Source organism: Gymnodraco acuticeps, unplaced genomic scaffold (assembly GCF_902827175.1).
Source record: "Gymnodraco acuticeps unplaced genomic scaffold, fGymAcu1.1, whole genome shotgun sequence".
Classification (NCBI taxonomy): Eukaryota; Metazoa; Chordata; class Actinopteri; order Perciformes; family Bathydraconidae; genus Gymnodraco; species Gymnodraco acuticeps.
Genome location: NW_022992128.1, coordinates 1 through 21,542, shown reverse-complemented (window position 1 = coordinate 21,542; position 21,542 = coordinate 1). Strand labels below are relative to the sequence as shown.

The window sequence follows — 21,542 nt, the reverse complement described above, 5'->3', positions numbered from 1 at the left end:
ATTTTACACCCGTCGGTGTATTTCTGTCATCCAGCTGTGAAATATTGCTGCCTGTGAATGAACTCCTCACTTCTCTCTCCGTTTAGATTGACTGTATGTAATAGTACTTTCAATGTGGTTTGTTTGAGTTGGATTCATATGTTAGATAAATGTTGTTATAGTACCAGCACCAAATTGATATCATTGTAACGTGAGATTTATATTCAAATCAGCTTGAAGTTAGTTCCACAAAATGCGGGCTGTAGGAATGGATTCAGAAACCGGTTTATTACCAGGTAGGTTGACACGTACGGGGAAGTTGACTTAGTGTCGTGGTGCATACATAAAAGTAAAACACAGATAGAGATCTTTTTAACATCACTACAAATCTGTTTACATGCGAGATATCCCCCTTATTTCTGCTTTATTTCCACCACACAGATTGAACCTCTCACTGCAGGTTTTGTTGTTTTGTCTCTCATGTATTGTCTCTGCGTCCTGTTGTCTCTCCGCAGGTCTCCTGGTGGGGGCGCTGGACTCGGTGCTGGACTCTAACGCCAGAGTCACTCCTTTCCGCATCCTGCTGCAGGTCCCCGGGTCCCAGGTCAGCTGGGTCATCGCCAGCGGTGAGAAACTCAGGCTGGGTGATATAAAAAAATAAATCTAATATTAGAATATTTTCCAACAAAAACCCAAATTCTAATATTCTTTTTAAATAAATCCACCGTACAGTATTTCATTTTTTATTTAACGTTACCATATTGTATTTTTTTAAAAATGCATTTTATTTGCACAATTTTAATTTTTGTCTTACGCATATTGTATGTTGTCTTGTTGGGCTAAGGATTTTCATTGCCAAAACTAAGCTGTAGCTGTTGTGCAAATGGCAACAAGCTTTTAAAATGATAGAATGGACTTGTGATGCTTTTGTTAAATGTAGGTCAACACAATAGATACTTGGTTATGAATCATCAGTAATGTGTTTCAATAATGACAGGTTGGTTAAGGCAAATAATAGAACAGTTATAACAATACTGTATGGTACATATTTGATCTATAATGCAGCATTTAAATCCAGGAAATGACAACACCTTTTTGGTGTGTGATCCAAAATCTAAGACGACATACAGTACAGTCTCATATAATGATATCTTGTTTGATTTCTTTGTTTTTCTTTGCCCTCAGTTGCGTCATTAGATGACTCACAGCTGTTATATCCTTTCCTTTTTTGATCTGTTTCTCTCCCAGGAGCCGCTATAGGGGAGGTGAATAAGCACTGGGACTGGTTGATCCACAACCTGCTGCACTCTCTGTCTGTGTTCGAGAACAAGGAGGATGGGGCCAGCTTCGTCAGAGGAAAAGTCAAGGTGTGAAACCAACCAGTGCCAGGAGATATTCTGCTCATTTCAGAATTCATATCAGTATGTAGTGTCTCTACTTTAAAGAGTCCTCTCCTGCTGATGTTCAGGTGTATATCAGTATGCAGTGTCTCTACTTTAAAGAGTCCTCTCCTGCTGATGTTAAGGTGTATATCAGTATGTAGTGTCTCTACTTTAAAGAGTCCTCTCCTGCTGATGTTCAGGTGTATATCAGTATGTAGTGTCTCTACTTTAAAGAGTCCTCTCCTGCTGATGTTCAGGGTGTATATCAGTATGTAGTGTCTCTACTTTAAAGAGTTCCTCTCCTGCTGATGTTCAGGTGTATATCAGTATGTAGTGTCTCTACTTTAAAGAGTCCTCTCCTGCTGATGTGCAGGTGTATATCAGTATGTAGTGTCTCTACTTTAAAGAGTCCTCTCCTGCTGATGTTCAGGTGTATATCAGTATGTAGTGTCTCTACTTTAAAGAGTCCTCTCCTGCTGATGTTCAGGTGTATATCAGTATGTAGTGTCTCTACTTTAAAGAGTCCTCTCCTGCTGATGTTCAGGTGTATATCAGTATGCAGTGTCTCTACTTTAAAGAGTCCTCTCCTGCTGATGTTCAGGTGTATATCAGTATGTAGTGTCTCTACTTTAAAGAGTCCTCTCCTGCTGATGTTCAGGTGTATATCAGTATGTAGTGTCTCTACTTTAAAGAGTCCTCTCCTGCTGATGTTCAGGTGTATATCAGTATGTAGTGTCTCTACTTTAAAGAGTCCTCTCCTGCTGATGTTCAGGTGTATATCAGTATGTAGTGTCTCTACTTTAAAGAGTCCTCTCCTGCTGATGTTCAGGTGTATATCAGTATGTAGTGTCTCTACTTTAAAGAGTCCTCTCCTGCTGATGTTCAGGTGTATATCAGTATGTAGTGTCTCTACTTTAAAGAGTCCTCTCCTGCTGATGTTCAGGTGTATATCAGTATGTAGTGTCTCTACTTTAAAGAGTCCTCTCCTGCTGATGTTCAGGTGTATATCAGTATGTAGTGTCTCTACTTTAAAGAGTCCTCTCCTGCTGATGTTCAGGTGTATATCAGTATGTAGTGTCTCTACTTTAAAGAGTCCTCTCCTGCTGATGTTCAGGTGTATATCAGTATGTAGTGTCTCTACTTTAAAGAGTCTCTCCTGCTGATGTTCAGGTGTATATCAGTATGTAGTGTCTCTACTTTAAAGAGTCCTCTCCTGCTGATGTGCAGGTGTATATCAGTATGTAGTGTCTCTACTTTAAAGAGTCCTCTCCTGCTGATGTCAGGTGTATATCAGTATGTAGTGTCTCTACTTTAAAGAGTCCTCTCCTGCTGATGTTCAGGTGTATATCAGTATGTAGTGTCTCTACTTTAAAGAGTCCTCTCCTGCTGATGTTCAGGTGTATATCAGTATGTAGTGTCTCTACTTTAAAGAGTCCTCTCCTGCTGATGTTCAGGTGTATATCAGTATGTAGTGTCTCTACTTTAAAGAGTCCTCTCCTGCTGATGTTCAGGTGTATATCAGTATGTAGTGTCTCTACTTTAAAGAGTCCTCTCCTGCTGATGTTCAGGTGTATATCAGTATGTAGTGTCTCTACTTTAAAGAGTTCCTCTCCTGCTGATGTTCAGGTGTATATCAGTATGTAGTGTCCTCTACTTTAAAGAGTCCTCTCCTGCTGATGTTCAGGTGTATAATCAGTATGTAGTGTCTCTACTTTAAAGAGTCCTCTCCTGCTGATGTTCAGGTGTATATCAGTATGTAGTGTCTCTACTTTAAAGAGTCCTCTCCTGCTGATGTTCAGGTGTATATCAGTATGTTGTGTCTCTTCATGTCTCCATGCTTTAATGTTCAAAAAGCTCTTTATTTTTCTCATACTGCTGCAGCACCTCTTTTCACCCTCTGTCTGAAACCAGAGCCCAGTCTGCTCTGATTGGTTAGCTGGCCGGCTCTGTTGTGATTGGTCAACCGCTTAGAGATGTCCCGTGCCTTAGCCTATCACTTACAATAGGCGCTTTCACACCAAGTACTTTGCCGTACTCATGAACTAAGTACAGATCGCGTTCACACCGGAATAAGTCCCTGAGGGAGGATTAGGAAAATGAAGCCGCTGACGTCACTTCTTCTTCTTCTGCTTTGGGTTTACTGGCAGGCCGCAAACCACTGCGTTTCTGCGCTGGGCTAATGCTAATGCTAATAATGCTAAAGCAAGGAAAATAAAATGGCGGCTTCACAAAACCTTTTGGGAGTTTTACGGGGCGTGGTTTGCAATCCGCCCAGCCAATCAGAAATGAGAACCTTTTTCTCCCAGAAAGTCCCTGCTCTCTAGCAGGGACGGAAAAGGTTCTGATGAACACATTTTAGTTCTGGCTCTTTTTGGTGTGAACGCACTTTTTCGGAACTAAAGTGGAAAAAGTACTCCGGTGTGAAAGCGCCTATTGTGTTGGAGCACTAGCTAATAGAAGTGCCAGTGATGATACAAAGTGATGTCACTATGTTCAGGAAGTAAACAATGGAGGCGTTTCATGCAGAGAGAAACTCCCTCTGGAGGAACACAGGGATTTGAGTCTTTGCAGACCATTTACATGCACTAAAACCTATATGACACACTACAGGAAAGGGAGAACCCCAAAAAGCATCATAGTTGCTCTTTAAAATGTGTGTCCCTATTATCCTAAACAATGAGGCAGATGTTCTACTTTGATCCAACAAACATCTTAAAACCCAAACAGGCAACGTTTTGTTGATTGCACTTATTGTGTCTTTTGCTCTTCTCCAACTCTGCCTTTTTTTCGCTTTATTTCAGTGTTTGTTTACTTTTTGTATTTGATTATATATGTTGCATTGTTGGAGGAGCTCAGGTCAGAAGAACTCCATTGCCATGTCTACACTGTAGCTCTGTGCACATGACAATAAAACCTTTGAATCTTTGAATGATGAAGAAACCCTTTATCAGTGATCCATGTTTTTTCCGCTGCAGGGTCTTATCGCTGAGGAGGTCCGGGGGCGCCAGGCGGCTCAGGAGGAAGACCCCGAGAAGTTCAGGGAGCTGCTGAGGAAGTTCGAGCTGCACTTTGGCCTCCCTTCGTCGGAGAAGCTGGTGACGTATTACTCGTGCTGCTGCTGGAAGGGCAGGGTGCCGCGGCAGGGCTTCCTCTACCTCAGCATCAACCACCTGGCCTTCTACGCCTTCCTGCTGGGGAAGGAAGGTCTGTACACCAAAGACAGGGCTCTGACTTAAAGGTCCCCTATGATACTGTTTGTCATCAATATATCACAGGTCTCAGATATATACAGACCTGTATCTGATTGGCTGAAACACCAAACAGATCATTGCAGCATTACCCATAATCCCCTCTGTTTCAGCCCTGTTTCCAAAGTGCTGATTCTCTGTCTGTTACTTTAGATGAAAATAAGGAGCCCCTCCCCACGCCCCTCTGAGAGACATTTGGTTACAAAGAACTCAATGGTGCTCTAGGAGGAGATTCAGGTGATAAGGTGGGGGGGGGGGGTTAACTTGGTTGCTGATTGGCTAATGGTTACTCAAGACAAAACATCGTTATGACATCATAAAGTGGCCAAAATCTGATCAGCTCATTTTCAGACAGGTTTTTATAGAAATGGATCAAAAAGAGAGAGAATCTTTGTTCCTGAAACTTTCAGAGTCTCTTTCCACAGAGGGGACATATGTTGATCTAGAAGAGACATGAAGAAGAGGGGACACATGTTGATGTAGAAGAGACATGAAGAAGAGGGGACACATGTTGATGTAGAAGAGACATGGAGAAGAGGGGACACATGTTGATGAAGAAGAGACATGAAGAAGAGAGGACACATGTTGATGAAGAAGAGACATGAAGAAGAGGGGACACATGTTGATGTAGAAGAGACATGAAGAAGAGGGGACACATGTTGATGTAGAAGAGACATGAAAGAAGAGGGGACACATGTTGATGTAGACGAGACATGAAGAAGAGGGGACACATGTTGATGAAGAAGAGACATGAAGAAGAGGGGACACATGTTGATGTAGAAGAGACATGAAGAAGAGGGGACACATGTTGATGTAGAAGAGACATGGAGAAGAGGGGACACATGTTGATGTAGAAGAGACATGAAGAAGAGGGGACACACGTTGATGTAGAGGGACATGAAGAAGAGGGACAATGTTGATGTAGAAGAGACATGAAGAAGAGGGGACACATGTTGATGTAGAAGAGACATGAAGAAGAGGGGACACATGTTGATGTAGAAGAGACATGAAGAAGAGGGGACACATGTTGATGTAGAAGAGACATGAAGAAGAGGGGACACATGTGATGTAGAAGAGACATGAAGAAGAGGGGACACATGTTGAGGTAGAAGAGACATGAAGAAGAGGGGACACATGTTGATGTAGAAGAGACATGAAGAAGAGGGGACACATGTTGATGTAGAAGAGACATGAAGAAGAGGGGACACATGTTGATGTAGAAGAGACATGGAGAAGAGGGGACACATGTTGATGTAGAAGAGACATGAAGAAGAGGGGACACATGTTGATGTAGAAGAGACATGGAGAAGAGGGGACACATGTTGATGTAGAAGAGACACTGAAGAAGAGGGGACACATGTTGATGTAGAAGAGACATGAAGAAGAGGGGACACATGTTGATGTAGAAGAGACATGAAGAAGAGGGGACACATGTTGATGTAGAAGAGACATGAAGAAGAGGGGACACATGTTGATGTAGAAGAGACATGGAGAAGAGGGGACACATGTTGATGTAGAAGAGACATGAAGAAGAGGGGACACATGTTGATGTAGAAGAGACATGAAGAAGAGGATTTTGCATAATAGCTGACCTTTAACCAAAAGACTGAATTACACACAATAATCTTCTTTTTTTTTAAAGAAGAAATGAAAGGGTTCACAGAAACCACAAAGAGTCCAGAATGTTGTAAAAAAAGTAGGAAATTACCATGCAGGTGATATGGGATACTGAATGTGAAAGTAACAGAGAAAGGCCAACTGAACTAAAAACACTTCTTTCACTTTATTGAAATCCTAAAGATATAGTTAAGTTAAATGAAGATGAATTAATAACAACAATATATTCAAAACAATCAAATAATGAAGTAGCTCAGCATCAACCACCTGGCCTTCTACGCCTTCTTGCTGGGGAAGGAAGGTCCGTACACTAAAGACAGGGCTAGGATATTAATCAAAAGACTGAATTACACACAATTATTAATTTTTACAAATCATTATTCTCACGTATTTTGGGACTACACATGAGAAAGTGTGAACACACCTCTGGCTGGCAGAGAAGGATCTGCTCCATAGCTTCTTGGACAACTGGACTTAAAATCACAGTGAACATTTTACATTTATACCCAATTTAATATTCCATTCCTCACATACTTAGGCAAGGCAAGGCAAGGCAAGGCAAGGCAAGTTTATTTATATAGCACTTTTCAACACAAGGCAATTCATAGTGCTTTACAAAAAATGAAAAACATGAAGGCGCTGGAATTACTGGAAAGTACTACTTATGTATATTTAATATCCTGCTTTATATTTTGTTACTATAACTTTTTTTAATGCTATTTTATTTCTATTGAGATGTTTGAATTATGGAATGTTTATTTCTTTGAATTTTTTTTGCTCAATGCCGTGTCTTTTTATGCTGCTGCAACGCAAACATTCCCCAAATTGGGATCAAACAAGTACTTCTTATCTTATCTTATCTTTTTAGATGAGCTTTTTCTTAGCGACACCATCTTTAAATTGGTCTTTCAATGTTTATTGTCCCTCAGTGAAGTTTATGATCCCCTGGGCGGAGGTGACGCGGTTGGAGCGGGTCTCCAGCGGTCTGATGACGGAGGCCATCCGGATCAACACCCGGAAGAGACAGAGGGAGTTCTCCATGTTCCTGAACCTGGACGAGGCGTTCGGGGTCATAGGTCAGCTGGCGGACATCGCCCTCAGGCGGCTGCTGGACAGCGAAGGCCTGGAGCTGGACCGAGTGCTGCAGCAGCCGGCACGCATCACCAAGAGGTCAGAGAGCTCTGCTTTATCACACTCACATACACCTCATTTGAAAATGAACGGAGCGATGCAGGGGTGACGTATTTTTGCAGGTGGAGCTGGAGGTTAGCATCGCAAGGGCTCCCTTGTCTAAAAGCATTGGATTTCGGAATATTGCAGGAAATAAGATCTGTTGCAGGGCTGGCCCTCGGCATAGGCAGTATAGGCGAACGCTAAGGGCGCATTAACCCATCGGGGGCGCCAACAATTTTTTTCTTCGTACGCCGCCCATGAACTATGGCGCAACCCCCCCCCCCCCCCCCAAAAAAAATCAAGTTGAACTGCCCCAGTAAAAACCAGAGGTTTTTTTTAGTTCTTTTTTTGAAATAATGGTTTTAGTGTGCAATTATAGGTTTTAATTTTGTATTAGTGTTAATTTAAAATAAATCAAACCCCCAAAAAACGTATACAGCTTTTATTAACATTGGAATTTACTGTGTAAGCGGCCGGGGGGGGGGGGGGGGGGGGGGGGGGGAGAGCTTTAGAGAGCTCTCTCCTGAAAGACTGAGAGGCTCTGATAACCTCAGTGAGATAAAGGCACACCTTTATATAATCATTATAGTTATAAAATATAAAAAAAATAAGAGAATAGATGAAAAACAGGTATAAAATACTATATGACAGCAAAAAGAAGTTGTTATTAATAAGAAAGAATACAGTTTAAAAGGGGAGTGATTTGTAAAATATCCATAAAGAAAAAGTAAATCTGTTTACAGTTCTGTTTCATATGGTGTTGAGAGATGTATCCATAGATCTCTTCATGTTGCTCTCAAAGTGCACCAGATTGATGCTTTTCACTTCAATATTTAAAAAATAATCTTCCCGGGGGAGCATGCCCTCGGACCCCCCTAGAGTAGGTTAGGTCCACCCCCACTTAAATCATGTTCACATGGATAGGAAACTAAATACATTTGCACACATCTTGTGTCCATATCTTCCTGTTTTGGTGGTCATGCCACAACCGTGCACGTGCATGCATGCGCAAGTCATAGTGAGTGTCTGCATTTTGGGGGGGGGGGGGCACCAGTTAAAATCTTGCCTAGGGCAGCAAATTGGTCAGGGCCGGCCCTGATCTGTTGCACCAGCATTCAAATGGTTTGCCCTAATTCAAGCTAATGTGCTTAGCTACTGATTGCTATCCTGGCTCTAAATCAGGGGTGGGGAACCTCCGGCCCCCGGGCCGTATACGGCCCGCGAGACAATTTGGTACGGCCCTCGAGGTAATTTCTAAACACAAGCAAAAAAGAAAAAAATTAAACAAGCAAGTGCCTGTTTTTCCTGGCCAAGGTCAGGGTCCTTGAACACAACACGACCCTAACATGTCATCACGTGGTATATGTCTCGACTGACATGGGTGTAGTTCTGACGGAGAGCACCAGAACGTCACTCCAGCACTTCCAGAAATTGCAGTACCCATAAGGAGCCGTACACATGCCGCCGTTTTTGCGTGGCTGTGTCTTTAGTTGAAAGCCCAGTGGCGATCTGTTCATCTGTCATTCTGATCATACAGTCAATAACTTTGTTGTTATTAGCAGGGATGGGGTCGTTACTATTTTTAAAAAATATATTACTTTAAAAAAAAGTAATATATTACACTACTTCGTTACTCTCTACACATACTTTACTCGCCGAGCACGTACGAACTGCGCATGCGTGAGTGACAATAACTCTCCTTACCAGCAGGCGGCGGTAGTGTGTATTCGTAATTCAAAACAGGCAACAACCGGAAGACAGAGAAGAAGAACAGACTGCGTGATATAAACAAACAACAAATAGCATGTGCGTTAGCTTCACCTTAGCATGTGTTCTTTGCAGGTGTTTGTTGAGGTTTGACGTGGTGTTTACAGCAGTGGATAACAGCTTCTGGCCTGGACACAGTTTGCACCTCACCGTCACATTCCTGTCTATTCTTCGGACGAACTCAAAAGTAATGGTCAGACCTCCAGTTTATGCAGAACTGCACGTGGAGATGTGGACGCGCAGATTACGTACATATAAACCATATAAACCTGCGGCGGAAACCCCTCTTGTCTGTCAGTGTGATTATGACTGATTTTAGTAAGTAACGAAGTAACGCGTGTCGGGTTAATGTTAGTAACTGTAGTGTGATTACTGAATTATAAAAGTAGCGCGTTACACTACTCCGTTACCGACAAAAGTAATATTATTACACCCAACTCTGGTTATTAGCATCTGGTTAGCTAGCTATGCTAACGAATATAAGAAGCTTTTTCTCCAACCAGTGAGGTAAAGGCACATCTTTATATGATCATTATAGTTATAAAAAAATAAGAGAATAAAGTAAACAGGTATAAAATACTAATATGACAGTAAAACAAAGTTGTTATTAATAAACAAGAACACAGTTTGAAAGGGGAGTGATTTGTAAAATATCCATAAAGAAAAATAAATCTGCTTCAACTTTTAAAAAATGTTTAAACACACTTAAATCATGTCCACATGGATAGGAAACTAAATACTTTTGCACACATCTTGTGTCCTATATCTTTCTGTTTTGGTGGTCATGCCACAACCGAGTCATGGTAAGATATCTGGATTAAGAGGTTGTTTTTTCTTTGCACAGCATGAAAGAAAGGCGAAATGAATCTGTGATTTTAGTATTTTTAAGCAGAGGTCAATAACGTGTATACGGCCCTCGGAGGATGTTGTAAAAATTGAAATGGCCCTTGAGAGGAAAAAGGTTCCCCACCCCTGCTCTAAATGGTGGAATTAGCTCTCCATTGATATCACTTCAACAAAGGTTATACATCTTTTGTTGCAGACTAAAAACCACCCGTTATGACTTCACTTTGGCCAATACAACTAAACAGATTTCTCTCTTTTGTTTGCAGCACTGACAACGATTTGACTCATTTGGAGTCAGTGCAGTATTACTTACAACGGAGGCTCGAAAAAATTCTTGCTATTGTACTTTTTTTATAGAAAAGGTGCGTCACTAATACATTTTAAACGACAGTGTGCGGGAGAAACCTAATCTCTTGACTCAAGACCTTTCTATAAGTCTTAACAGATAGCTGAGTTAAGACACCGATGAGATGTGTATTTTTAGTATTTCTTTATGTACTTTAATCTCTTTTAGGTTTCCTATCAAGCACTTTAACACCCTTGATTTGCCTTGATGCACAAACAGCATGGCTCTTTGCTCTCAGACGCCACTGTGATACTCAGGGTTATTTATTCCTGTCTATGTAAAAACCTCAAAACCAAAACAGGAAGTGGAGTTAAAGTAACCTGAGATGTATGTGGCTGGCAAACCACAACACAGACATATGTTTTCTAGTCTCTCTAGTCTTGCATCAAGAGAATGAAACTGAAAAGAGGAAGAAGAAATGAAAAGGTACAGAGAAACCACAGAGAGTCCAGAATGGTGTAAAAAAAGAAAAGAAAGTAGGAAATGACCATGCAGGTGATATGGGATACTGAATGGGAAATCACAGAGAAAGGCAAACATACAACTAAAAACACGGGAATAACATATATCAGTTCCTTTGTAATCACTATGAATAAACTCCAACACCCACTAAGAAAATACATAATCACTTTTTGGAAATCATTAAGATATAATTAAAGGTGGGGGAGGTAAGTTTGATGCTCGAGATACACTTGTTGTTATATTCTATGGAATGCTCTTAACATCCCGATAGCAATGAATATCTGAAGTGCTTTGACAAAAAATCCATAAAAAAATGTCATCTGTAAAAAGCACGACCAATCATCTGAGCCGGCTAAAGTAACTGGATGGTCTACCTGCCTGTCAGCCTTCCATCTGGGCACAAACTTATCTCGTGCCCTCATTGGTCATGTGCGCGTTCGTGTGTGTTGGAGGAGGGGCTCTGTGAGGAAGTGGCAGATTTTTTCCGGTTGTGTTTTTTCAAATTCTAGCGCACTCGAGCTGGTTTCTCCAAAATTACCTACCCCACCTTTAAGTGATATGATCGTGAATTATAACAACAATGTATTCAAAACAATCAAATAATGAAGCGATGTGCTGATTTAAAAAAAAAAAAATGCATTCATGGTCCACCAGTCAATTTTAAGCCAAGAAATGAAGTAAATATTCACGCGGACATTGTACATTTTCTATCACCTAAAACATTTTTTAAACTGATTCCTGGTACATCTTTGCTCCCCAAACTTTTCTCTCTGTCCATTATTCAACTCTAAATGTTTTTGTTGTTTTTGCTCAGGCTACCCACCACTATTTCCCCTCTGATTGGTCGGTCAAAGTCAACTTTATTGTCAATCTTCCAGTTTGTGTGTACAGACAGAGAGATCGAAATACCGTTTCCCACAATCCCGAATATACAAATGTATATAAAAATATGTATATACCTATATATATATATATATATACACAATCAACAGACACAGTTATACGTATGCACACATTAAGACATAAATAAAAGCACAACAATCAATATATACAAAATAACAGTCCCTTCAATAACTTTGAGAAATGTGCATTAGTGCAAGACTGATCAGCGCTATAACCAGTAGCGTGGCGTGGGAATTTTTTTTGGGGAAGCCAATAATACGTCCTTTCTTTTGGGTCGGGGGTGTGGTGTATCATTTTACACACATTTGTATCAGATGCAGGACTCACACACGCCTGTTATCTAACCGACAGGTCCGCACGCACTCTCCAGCCGAAACTCTAATAAGCATTCATTCACAAACTAAATCAGGAGACCTTTGACGTTTTACGTCCGATTCACTCCTTTTTTCCTCTCTGTACACAGCTCCAGTTTGGGCATCGGCCTGTCATCAGATTGTATTTGTTGTTGCTGCTGTAGCGGAAGTTTAGTACAATTATTTTTGATGAAATACTCCAAATCTCCACCCTCCATAATTGCACTTGATTCAGTTGCTTGCTACTTTCTAACGGCGGTGAGAGTGATGCAGTGGCGCTATCTATCTTCTATCGATTAGATTTATGATTAGAAAATTATAAAAGTAGGGTAGACATGTGGATATTATCCAACTGAACAAAACTTGCATTTATCCAACAGGTTCGTTTTCCACTGACCTTATTTCGAGCTATTTTCCTAAATCCTATGGAGAAATCTCATTGCTTTTTTGTCGAGGGAAACCGAGCGCAGCTTACTTCCGGATTTTAGGACGCGTCACTGCAGCACTATGCGATTTGATTGGATTGTGAGGCAAGGGAAGCCAGCCGCCTCTGACTTCCCTTGGCATGGCCCTGACCAATCACAGGTTGGCAGGGGTATCACGTGAGCCTCATCTGATTGGTCAATCCCTCCATTTTTTTTCACCACGGGAAGCCAGATTCGGCTGGCCTCCTCTCGCAACAGTGAGTGCAATCTACTATTTCACCATAACATCTAGAGGGGCGCTGTTTCACTCTTTGTAAAATACTCAATGAGAATGGGGGAGAGACGGGCCGGCAGCAACACACAGCAAAGGAGAATGATCGAAACAAAACAAAGTGTTTTTATTTATTTATTTAAATTATAACTACAATCCGAAAAAACAGGGGAAGCCTGGCTTCCCTTGGCCTCCGGGAGAAAACGCCACTGGCTATAACCATAACATTTTCTCCCTCACCATCTTCTTCCCCAGGATCCTGGAGGAGCAGGCGATACGGGAGTACGTGCTGGCGTTGTTTCGCCTCCCTCGAGGGGAGAGGCTCCACGAGGTGGCCTCCTGCTCGGTGTGGACCCCCCACGCTCGCTGCCACACGGCCGGGACCCTCTACACCACCGACTGCTACCTGTGCTTCTCCAGCAGAGAGGAGGGCAGCTGCACCCTGCTCATCCCCCTCTCAGAGGTACGTCCCTGCATCACAGCACCACTGAGGGGTCATCACATTCAACGCTTTATTGTCATATGCACAGTAGCAGAGGTGGGAAGCAGTGGAGTACAAATACTTTGTACATTGTTCTGGTATCAGTACTTTACTCCACTACTTGTTTTTCTGACCAATTTTAACTTTGACTTCTTACATTTTAAACCCAAATACCTGTACTTTCTACTTCTTACATTTTGAACACAAATACCTGAACTTTCTACTTCTTACATTTTGAACACAAATACCTGTACTTTCTACTTCTTACATGTTGAACTCAAATACCTGTACTTTCTACTTCTTACATGTTTGAACTCAATACCTGTACTTTCTACTTCTTACATGTTGAACCCAAAATACCTGAACTTTCTACTTCTTACATGTTGAACACAAATACCTGTACTTTCTACTTCTTACATGTTGAACTCAAATACCTGTACTTTCTACTTCTTACATGTTGAACTCAAATACCTGTACTTTCTACTTCTTACATGTTGAACCCAAATACCTGTACTTTCTACTTCTTACATGTTGAACTCAAATACCTGTACTTTCTACTTCTTACATGTTGAACACAAATACCTGTACTTTCTACTTCTTACATGTTGAACTCAAATACCTGTACTTTCTACTTCTTACATGTTGAACACAAATACCTGTACTTTCTACTTCTCACATGTTTAACTCAAATACCTGTACTTTCTACTTCTTACATGTTGAACTCAAATACCTGTACTTTCTACTTCTCTCATGTTGAACTCAAATACCTGTACTTTCTACTTCTTACATGTTGAACTCAAATACCTGTACTTTCTACTTCTTACATGTTGAACTCAAATACCTGTACTTTCTACTTCTCTCATTTTCCAAACAGCTGGTTCCTTTAGTCTGAATGTGTGTTTGATGCGTGATCATTATTCTTTAGAGTCATTGCGTGCCTATTGATTTGAACAACGATCCGTGTATCCATCATTTTCCTGGTCTTCTCTAAAGAAGAGGGACCAATGGAAACGTTGTCATGTTGCCGTTGTTCAGCATGGAAACATTCATTAGCTAACAATGACATTATTGTTCTATTAATATAAAGGGAGGTCAGGTACTCTTTAAAGCAGCTGCTAGTTATGGGTACTTTTTACTTAAGTTTCATTTCAAAGCCCATACTTCTTTACTTTTACTTGAGTAAAGAAGTTTAGTCAGTACTTCTACTTTTACCAAAGTATTTTTAAACACGAGTATCTGTACTTCTACTTGAGTAAAGGATGTGTGTACTTTTGCCATCTCTGCACAGTAGCTACAGTAGTAGCAACGTCAATGAAAATATCACGTAGTATAGTATGTAGGCTTTGTGCCGTTTCAGACCTTTTTTAAGTCATAAGCTCTAAAGGACTGAAGACCAGTGAGCCTCACATGAACAACTTGACCCACACTTGGTGGTCCACGAGGCTCTAAGGATGCATTATTGTATGTTTTCTAACTTAGTTCAACAGAAGAGCTAATGGTGCATTCAGGTGGTTCTCCTAAAAGTCTAAATGTTTAAGATTACTCCCAGGGTGGTGTCTTTGAATGCCTCATAAGATAACAAATGTCTAAACTAGGCCAGGCTCCATGACCCCTTATGAAATGATACGGCTACATTTACAGATTAACAGTAAATACAGCCATATCTTTTTTGTATTTCTCTGTCATAATGTAAAGGCCTACGGGAAGTGTGAAACAGAAGTCCAAGAACATTGGTCATGTGACTTTATTAGTATTGAGTGATAAGTCACCCTGAACGTAGAAACCCATGACCTCCAGATCGCAGAATTAAACAGTGTGTGTTTCTGGAAGCTGAAAACTAATGATAGATACAACACAATCTCCTTCTGGAAGTACAAAACACTTATTCTTTTTAGCCAATCTCCTCCACTGTATTGACTTTAACTGTTCCCTGGTCTTGTACAGTTACAAGTCTGTCCTTTGACCCTGAGAGACTTAACTCCAGTGTTTATCTGAGACACTCTGTGTTTTCCATCAAGTATTGCTGCAGCTTGTTAAACAGTGTGTGTTTACTCGGCCTGCTGCTGGTTAAAGAGTAACACGGATTGGTTCCCTGTGGCTGGTAATGTTCACACGTTGCAGTGCAGAGGGGGGATGTTCAATTCTGGAGTCATGTACGTGGTGTTTGCTTTGTGACAGGACTAGTTCAGCTTCTTCAAATGTAGAGGAATAAATACTGCTGAGCTCCGTTATCACTTAATATCCTTTTATTTGTTTTTAAAGCCCTAAATGAGCTCCGGCCTATATAGCTGAACTCCTTCATCGCTACACCCCAGCCAGAGCTTTAAGGTCGGCTGACCAGCTGCTGCTGATGGTGCCTAAGACCAGGCTCAAAACCCGAGGGCACCGAGCCTTCGCAGCAGCTGGCCCCAGGCTCTGGAACACTCTGCCCCTCCATGTGAGGTCTGCCCAGACACTAGGGGTTTTTAAATCCTCACTAAAGACTCACTTCTTCTCCCTGGCCTTCTAGTTAGAGCGGAGCACGACTCCTGACTGTTCCATGTGTTGTTTTTATCTGTTGTGATTTATTGTGATGTAATGTGTTTTTATGTGTTTAAATTACATGTACAGCACTTTGGCTCGACCAACATCGTTTTTAAATGTGCTCTACAAATAAAACTTGATTTGATTTGATTTAAAAACATGACATTATCTTTCTGCTCTAAATATGATCTGTTCTGTCATAAGAATGTATTTGGCACATTTCAACAACAAGGCTGTCGGAGCCAAAATGCCTATTTAGCCATTGTTGATTATTTAAAATGTTATCATTAATTGTTAACACTACATTAGTCACTTCCTGCATTGTCACATGGGTGTGGTTTAAGGTATTTAGTCGACCTGTTGTGTGCTGATGGACAAAGAGGGGGATTTGGTTCAGATACATGTAGCTTTAGTGGACCTTATGGTGTTATTATTTGTTTGTTTATTTGTGTTATTAAATTGGATGGAACAAGATCTTCAAGATGGACTGATCATTGGGAACGAGTCACAAGTATCAGAACCAAACTGAGCCTCTTCAGCGACGTAATTCGATGGGAATTGTGTCGCTGCAAAAGCAATTCTGAGTGCTTTGCAAACACAAGTATTAAGATATTTATATTCTTATTTTTGAATTCTTTTTGAATTCAGCTTTTCACATGTATACAGTCAATACAATATTCTCTGTAAGCCTCCTGTAGTTAACGGTGAAATCACAAATCAAACATACGTATTTGTGGATAACAGAGGCCTCACTGACCTTCAAACATGCTATAACATACAGTATGAACATAAACACAAACAGGGTTATGGGGGTGTACCTGCAACTTATTCAAACAAGGGGGGCATAGAACTAATATAGTAATAAAAGTCCCTTCTAGACAAATGATGGTCGTATTGGTGTAACATATATTATACATTTTTCCCATCGTGACAAAAAGATTCCCTGTTGCAATCTCAAAGCAAGGGTAATCCTTTCCATCTTAAAAGTATCATAAACAATGTCAATCCAGTCATCCAAAGTAGGTTTTCCTGGTTTTAATGTATTCTTATTTGTTATGCTTGTTTCCCTCCCTCAGGTGTTGTCCATAGAGAAAGCGGAGAGCACCAGCCTGCTGCCTCACCCCGTCATCGTGAGCGTCCGCAGTAAGAAAGCTTTCCAGCTGATCGACCTGCATGACCGAGACGAGCTCGTGGAAAACCTGAACGCCAGACTGCGATCTCTGCAGTGGAAACAGGCCATGTTCAGAGGCAAGAAGGACGGCAAGAGGAGCATGGTACGTGTGGCGGCAGAGATAACAACCTGACTGTGAGGACGGGAAGCAGCACGAGCACCAGGTGTTCTCGGTGAAATACAAGTTCTAAGAGGACTAACTTTTTTGTTGATTTTTTACATTTATCACATTACACAAACACAACCGGACATTCCCCAACATTAGACATATGGCAGATTACAAAATAATGCTAAAAATTGTAATAAAAAGAAGTGACCAGTTACTAGAAATCAGTTTAAAGTCCAAACCAAAAATACATCAGTCTTTATTTTGCTTTCCATCTTGTATGCCGGTATCTTCTATCCAGTTTCCCAGTTTAATGGATGTTTCTTGAACTTCATTAAAAGGTTACTTACGGGCCAGAGAAGTATATTAGCATCAATGTAACCTGATGACTTTATTTTGGATGACGTCAATATGAAATGAAATACATCTGATCGTGAAAACCAACTTTTAAACCTTTTAATGTTAAAATAAATTAGTTTGACCGCTCAGTTTTGACATTTGGATTTTTTTCTGTGAGAAACTGATGATGTTTTTCTCCACAATTTATTTTTTCAGAGGTCCCCGACACCTTATTACACTTTCTACTACGACACGGGGCAGTCTGATGAAGAGGAGATCGAAGAGCAGGTTCTCAGAAACACCGTCAACAGCGAGGCTCTGATGACGGCCTTCCACCAAAACCAACCGGGAACCAACGGCAACAAGGTGGAGAGGAGTAATTTAGCTCAAATCAAACTCACATATAGAAGAAGATGGAGATGGACCTTTATTAATCCCCCGAGGGGGAAATTCAGTTGTACACACACATGTGTTTTTATACAGGTCATACAGTACACACAGTACACACTTTTTACAACATGCACATATATACAAATACACACAGTTATATGCACTCATGCACATGCAGTTGAGAGGTCAGAGCGGAAGCAGCCAGTCTAGCCGGCGCCAGTGAGCAGTTGGGGGTTAGGTGCCTTGCTCAAGGGCACTTCGGCAGTGGCCCAGGAGGTGAACTGGCTCCTCTCCAGTACTAGTCCACACTCCGTATTTTTTGGTCCGATCGGGACGTGAACCGGCGACCAGCGTTTCCGCCAGGGGGGGGTCTTGCCGTAATTTGACGCTCTTATTCAGCTCGGAACGCCCTGAACTCGAGCCGAGGGCGTCCAAAAAAATAAAATAATTTGAGAGAAGATCGAGTTTTTATAGCTTGAAATAACGAAAAGGACAAGGACATCCCTCTGTTGGAGGGGCAAAGGAGTCTGGTGGGATTATTTTCGCCGCTAGCAAAGCGCGTTCCTGTCACGAAAAAAATAAAAACACGCCGCATCTTCCAAGGACCATGCCAGGAGGGGTGTCCCTGTCGGCAGGGAGACGTTAAGAGATAGTATAAGGGATGGCGCAATTCAAAATTCAAGTCACGTGACATGACAGAACAAAAATCAGTAATAAAAACAAATCAAAAGTCTCATATTAAGAAAATAAACCTCGACCACATCAACATGTGCTCTTCCATATGTCCATCCCTTTTCTAAATATGTGTGTGTGTTTGTGTGTTCAGAGCGTGGAGGAGGTGAAGCAGCGTCTGTGGGACGATCACTTCTCAGAGTTCGGTCGCGGCGTCACAATGTTTCGAACGGACAAGACACAGAGACTCGTTGCCATGGGGATCCCAGAGTCTCTGAGGGGGGAGCTGTGGATGACGCTGTCAGGTAAACACACACACACACACACCATACATCACTTCAGGGGACATTACATTGACTTTCATGCATTTCCTGGAGACTTATCCTAACCTTAACCATAACCAACACATGCCTAACCCTAACCAAGTCTTCACCCTAAAATTAATGATTCCCCTCATGGGAACCTCCATTTTGTCCCCATAAGTGAGGCGAGTCCCCACACGTGACTGTGTAAACAGATTTAGGTCCCCACAATTATAGTCATGCTAGGACACACACACACACACACACACACACACACACACAAATACACAAATACACATTCATACACACACACACACACACACACACAATACATACATACATACATACACACACACACACACACACACACACACACACACACACACACACACACACACACACACACATGAGGCTATGCAAAGTCCTGCACACTGCGTTACAGAAACAGTAGTTTAACGCACCTTAGTGTGGATAGAAAACATCAGTGGTTGAATGTAACAAATTACACTCCTTAAACTTAAAACTTAAACTTAAATTAAACTCCTCAATCATCTTGTCTTTCTACTGCACTACATTTAATGCGATGAGTTACTTTTCTATAAAACCTAATGGGATGCACAGTAAAGGAAACTAAAAGGTCTTCCTCATATAATCATATTTTCAGCATCTTGATGACCTTTACTGTCTATCCTGTTTTGATTAGATTTTCTTTAGGCTAAAAAGTCTTAATCTAGTAAAGTTTTCAAAAAAGTCTTAAGTTAGCAAAGTACTGGAAGTGGAAGGGATTTCATTTTTTTTTATAGAGATAACCATAAACAGCATGTGTGTTTTGCTTTCTCCTCATTTTAAAAACAGTTATAATGTGACAAAGAAAAGTTGTTTTTGTTGCAGACGCGTACTCGGAGCTGGAGGCCCACCCCGGCTACTACAGCGGTCTGGTGCAGAAGTCGATGGGTCAGATCAGCCTGACCACAGACGAGATCGAGCGGGATCTGCACCGCTCGCTGCCCGACCATCCTGCCTTCCAGAACCCCCGGCATCGCCGCGCGAGGAGGTACTCACCGCATACGCCCACCGAAACCCCAAGATCGGATACTGCCAGGTACGACCACCGGGGGGCGCTGTGCAGAGACAGGGATGTGACTGCATGGGGGTTCCTTGATACTCATAATAGTCAGTCAACTTTATTGTCAATCTTTCAGTTTGTGTGTACAGCGAGATCGAAATACCGTTTCCCACAATCTCCAATACAAAAATACAAATATATATAAAAATATGTATATATATCTATTACATTACATTACATGTCACTTGTTAGACGCTTTTATCCAAAGCGACTTACTCATTCAGTACTGTGGACAATCCCCACAGGAGCAATTTGGGTGAAGTGTCTCAGGGACACAACGACATGCTGACTGCAGTGGGACTCGAACTAGCTACCCCCTAATTCGAAGTCCAGCACTCTAGCTACTGAGCCACAGCCGCCCTCACACATGTATACATATGCACACATTAAGACATAAATAAAAGCACAATAATCAAATATACAAATTAACAGTCACTTCAATATCTTTGGGAAATGTACATAGTGTATTGTAATAATAGAAGTAAGGGATAATTTGCAGCTCGAACCCCCAAGAGCTTGCAAAGAATATAATACGTTGCCCATAAACTACATGTCCCACAATGCATCTCATTTTGTGACATGGCACTGAGACTTGCAATTATTTGCCGTAGACTTCTGCTTTCAGACGTAGTTAATTATGAAGTTATTACCCTATCTGATAATAATCCAATGCAGAGGCAATAATGTGACATAATACATTATTTTATATCTATTGTATATTTATATATGTATATTTATATAGTCTTAAAGTTAGAACCGGCTCTTTGAGTGCAACCATAATGCTGATGATGCCCGCGATGAAATTGAGTTTGACACCCCTGAGCCTGGCGGTCATTATTGAAGAAAGAACTCTCAACCTTTTTCACTAATCGCCGCCTCGCTGCACATTATCCCGTTTATTTCACTTTATGAACTAACAGTTGTTCTAATGTCTTTGTGGTCAGTCGATGAACATCCTGGCGTCGGTGCTGCTGCTTTACGCCAAAGAAGAAGAAGCGTTCTGGCTGCTGGTGGCCGTCTGCGAACTGATGCTGCCCGACTACTTCAACCGCAGAGTCATAGGTGAGACGTCCAAAAAACAAGCTTTAAAAATATATATTCACTTCATCCTCCTACAGTAGCTGCTCCTTGTTTAAAGTCACGTAACCACAGTGTGTTGTTGTTGTTGTTGTTGTTTTGTCTGATTCTGCCGCCTCTCAGACACCAAAAGACCCACAGTGCTTATCTTTGGCCTCTATAATAAACAAGGCTCATTTCCTGTGTTTGTGAAGCACCGTATTCCTCCCAGCAGGGTGCTTTAGAAACAATTTCCTCTTTCTTTTAAACTCAAGATATTTATGTTCATATTTAAACGGCACTGATTGTCTTCTGGGAATTTGGATGTGAAGGATAAATATTTTTTTGACTTGTTTTATTTAGCAATAACAATTTCCCTAACCCACTAAAGACACACATGGAAGTTATCAATTGACTCTTTTGTAATTTAATAATATCGGTGTTTGTCTACATGCAGGTTTTAATAGTTTTCGGAGGGCATTGTTGTTCTATAGCAGAGCAAACACACATCCTGTTGGATCCGCACAGCAAATACTTCCTAGTTAGATTAAGTGATTTATCTCGAAGGCATTACTTTTGATAATCGCTTTAACCTTTAAAACAG

General features: G+C 41.2%; 1 protein-coding gene across 1 annotated transcript in view; it reads left to right on the top strand.

The window, feature by feature from the left end:
• Positions 1-20,944, top strand: part of LOC117538084 (TBC1 domain family member 8-like) — a gene marked incomplete at its 3' end in the record, with an annotated part of 32,344 nt that extends 11,400 nt beyond the window's left edge. Inside the window, 11 exon segments of the mRNA XM_034203612.1 lie at positions 495-605; positions 1,228-1,346; positions 4,337-4,565; positions 7,156-7,396; positions 13,028-13,235; positions 16,853-17,050; positions 17,609-17,758; positions 18,609-18,759; positions 19,648-19,788; positions 19,791-19,858; positions 20,827-20,944. Coding sequence (XP_034059503.1) covers positions 495-605; positions 1,228-1,346; positions 4,337-4,565; positions 7,156-7,396; positions 13,028-13,235; positions 16,853-17,050; positions 17,609-17,758; positions 18,609-18,759; positions 19,648-19,788; positions 19,791-19,858; positions 20,827-20,944 — 1,734 coding nt within the window.
• Between the last annotated feature and the right edge of the window lie 598 nt (positions 20,945-21,542).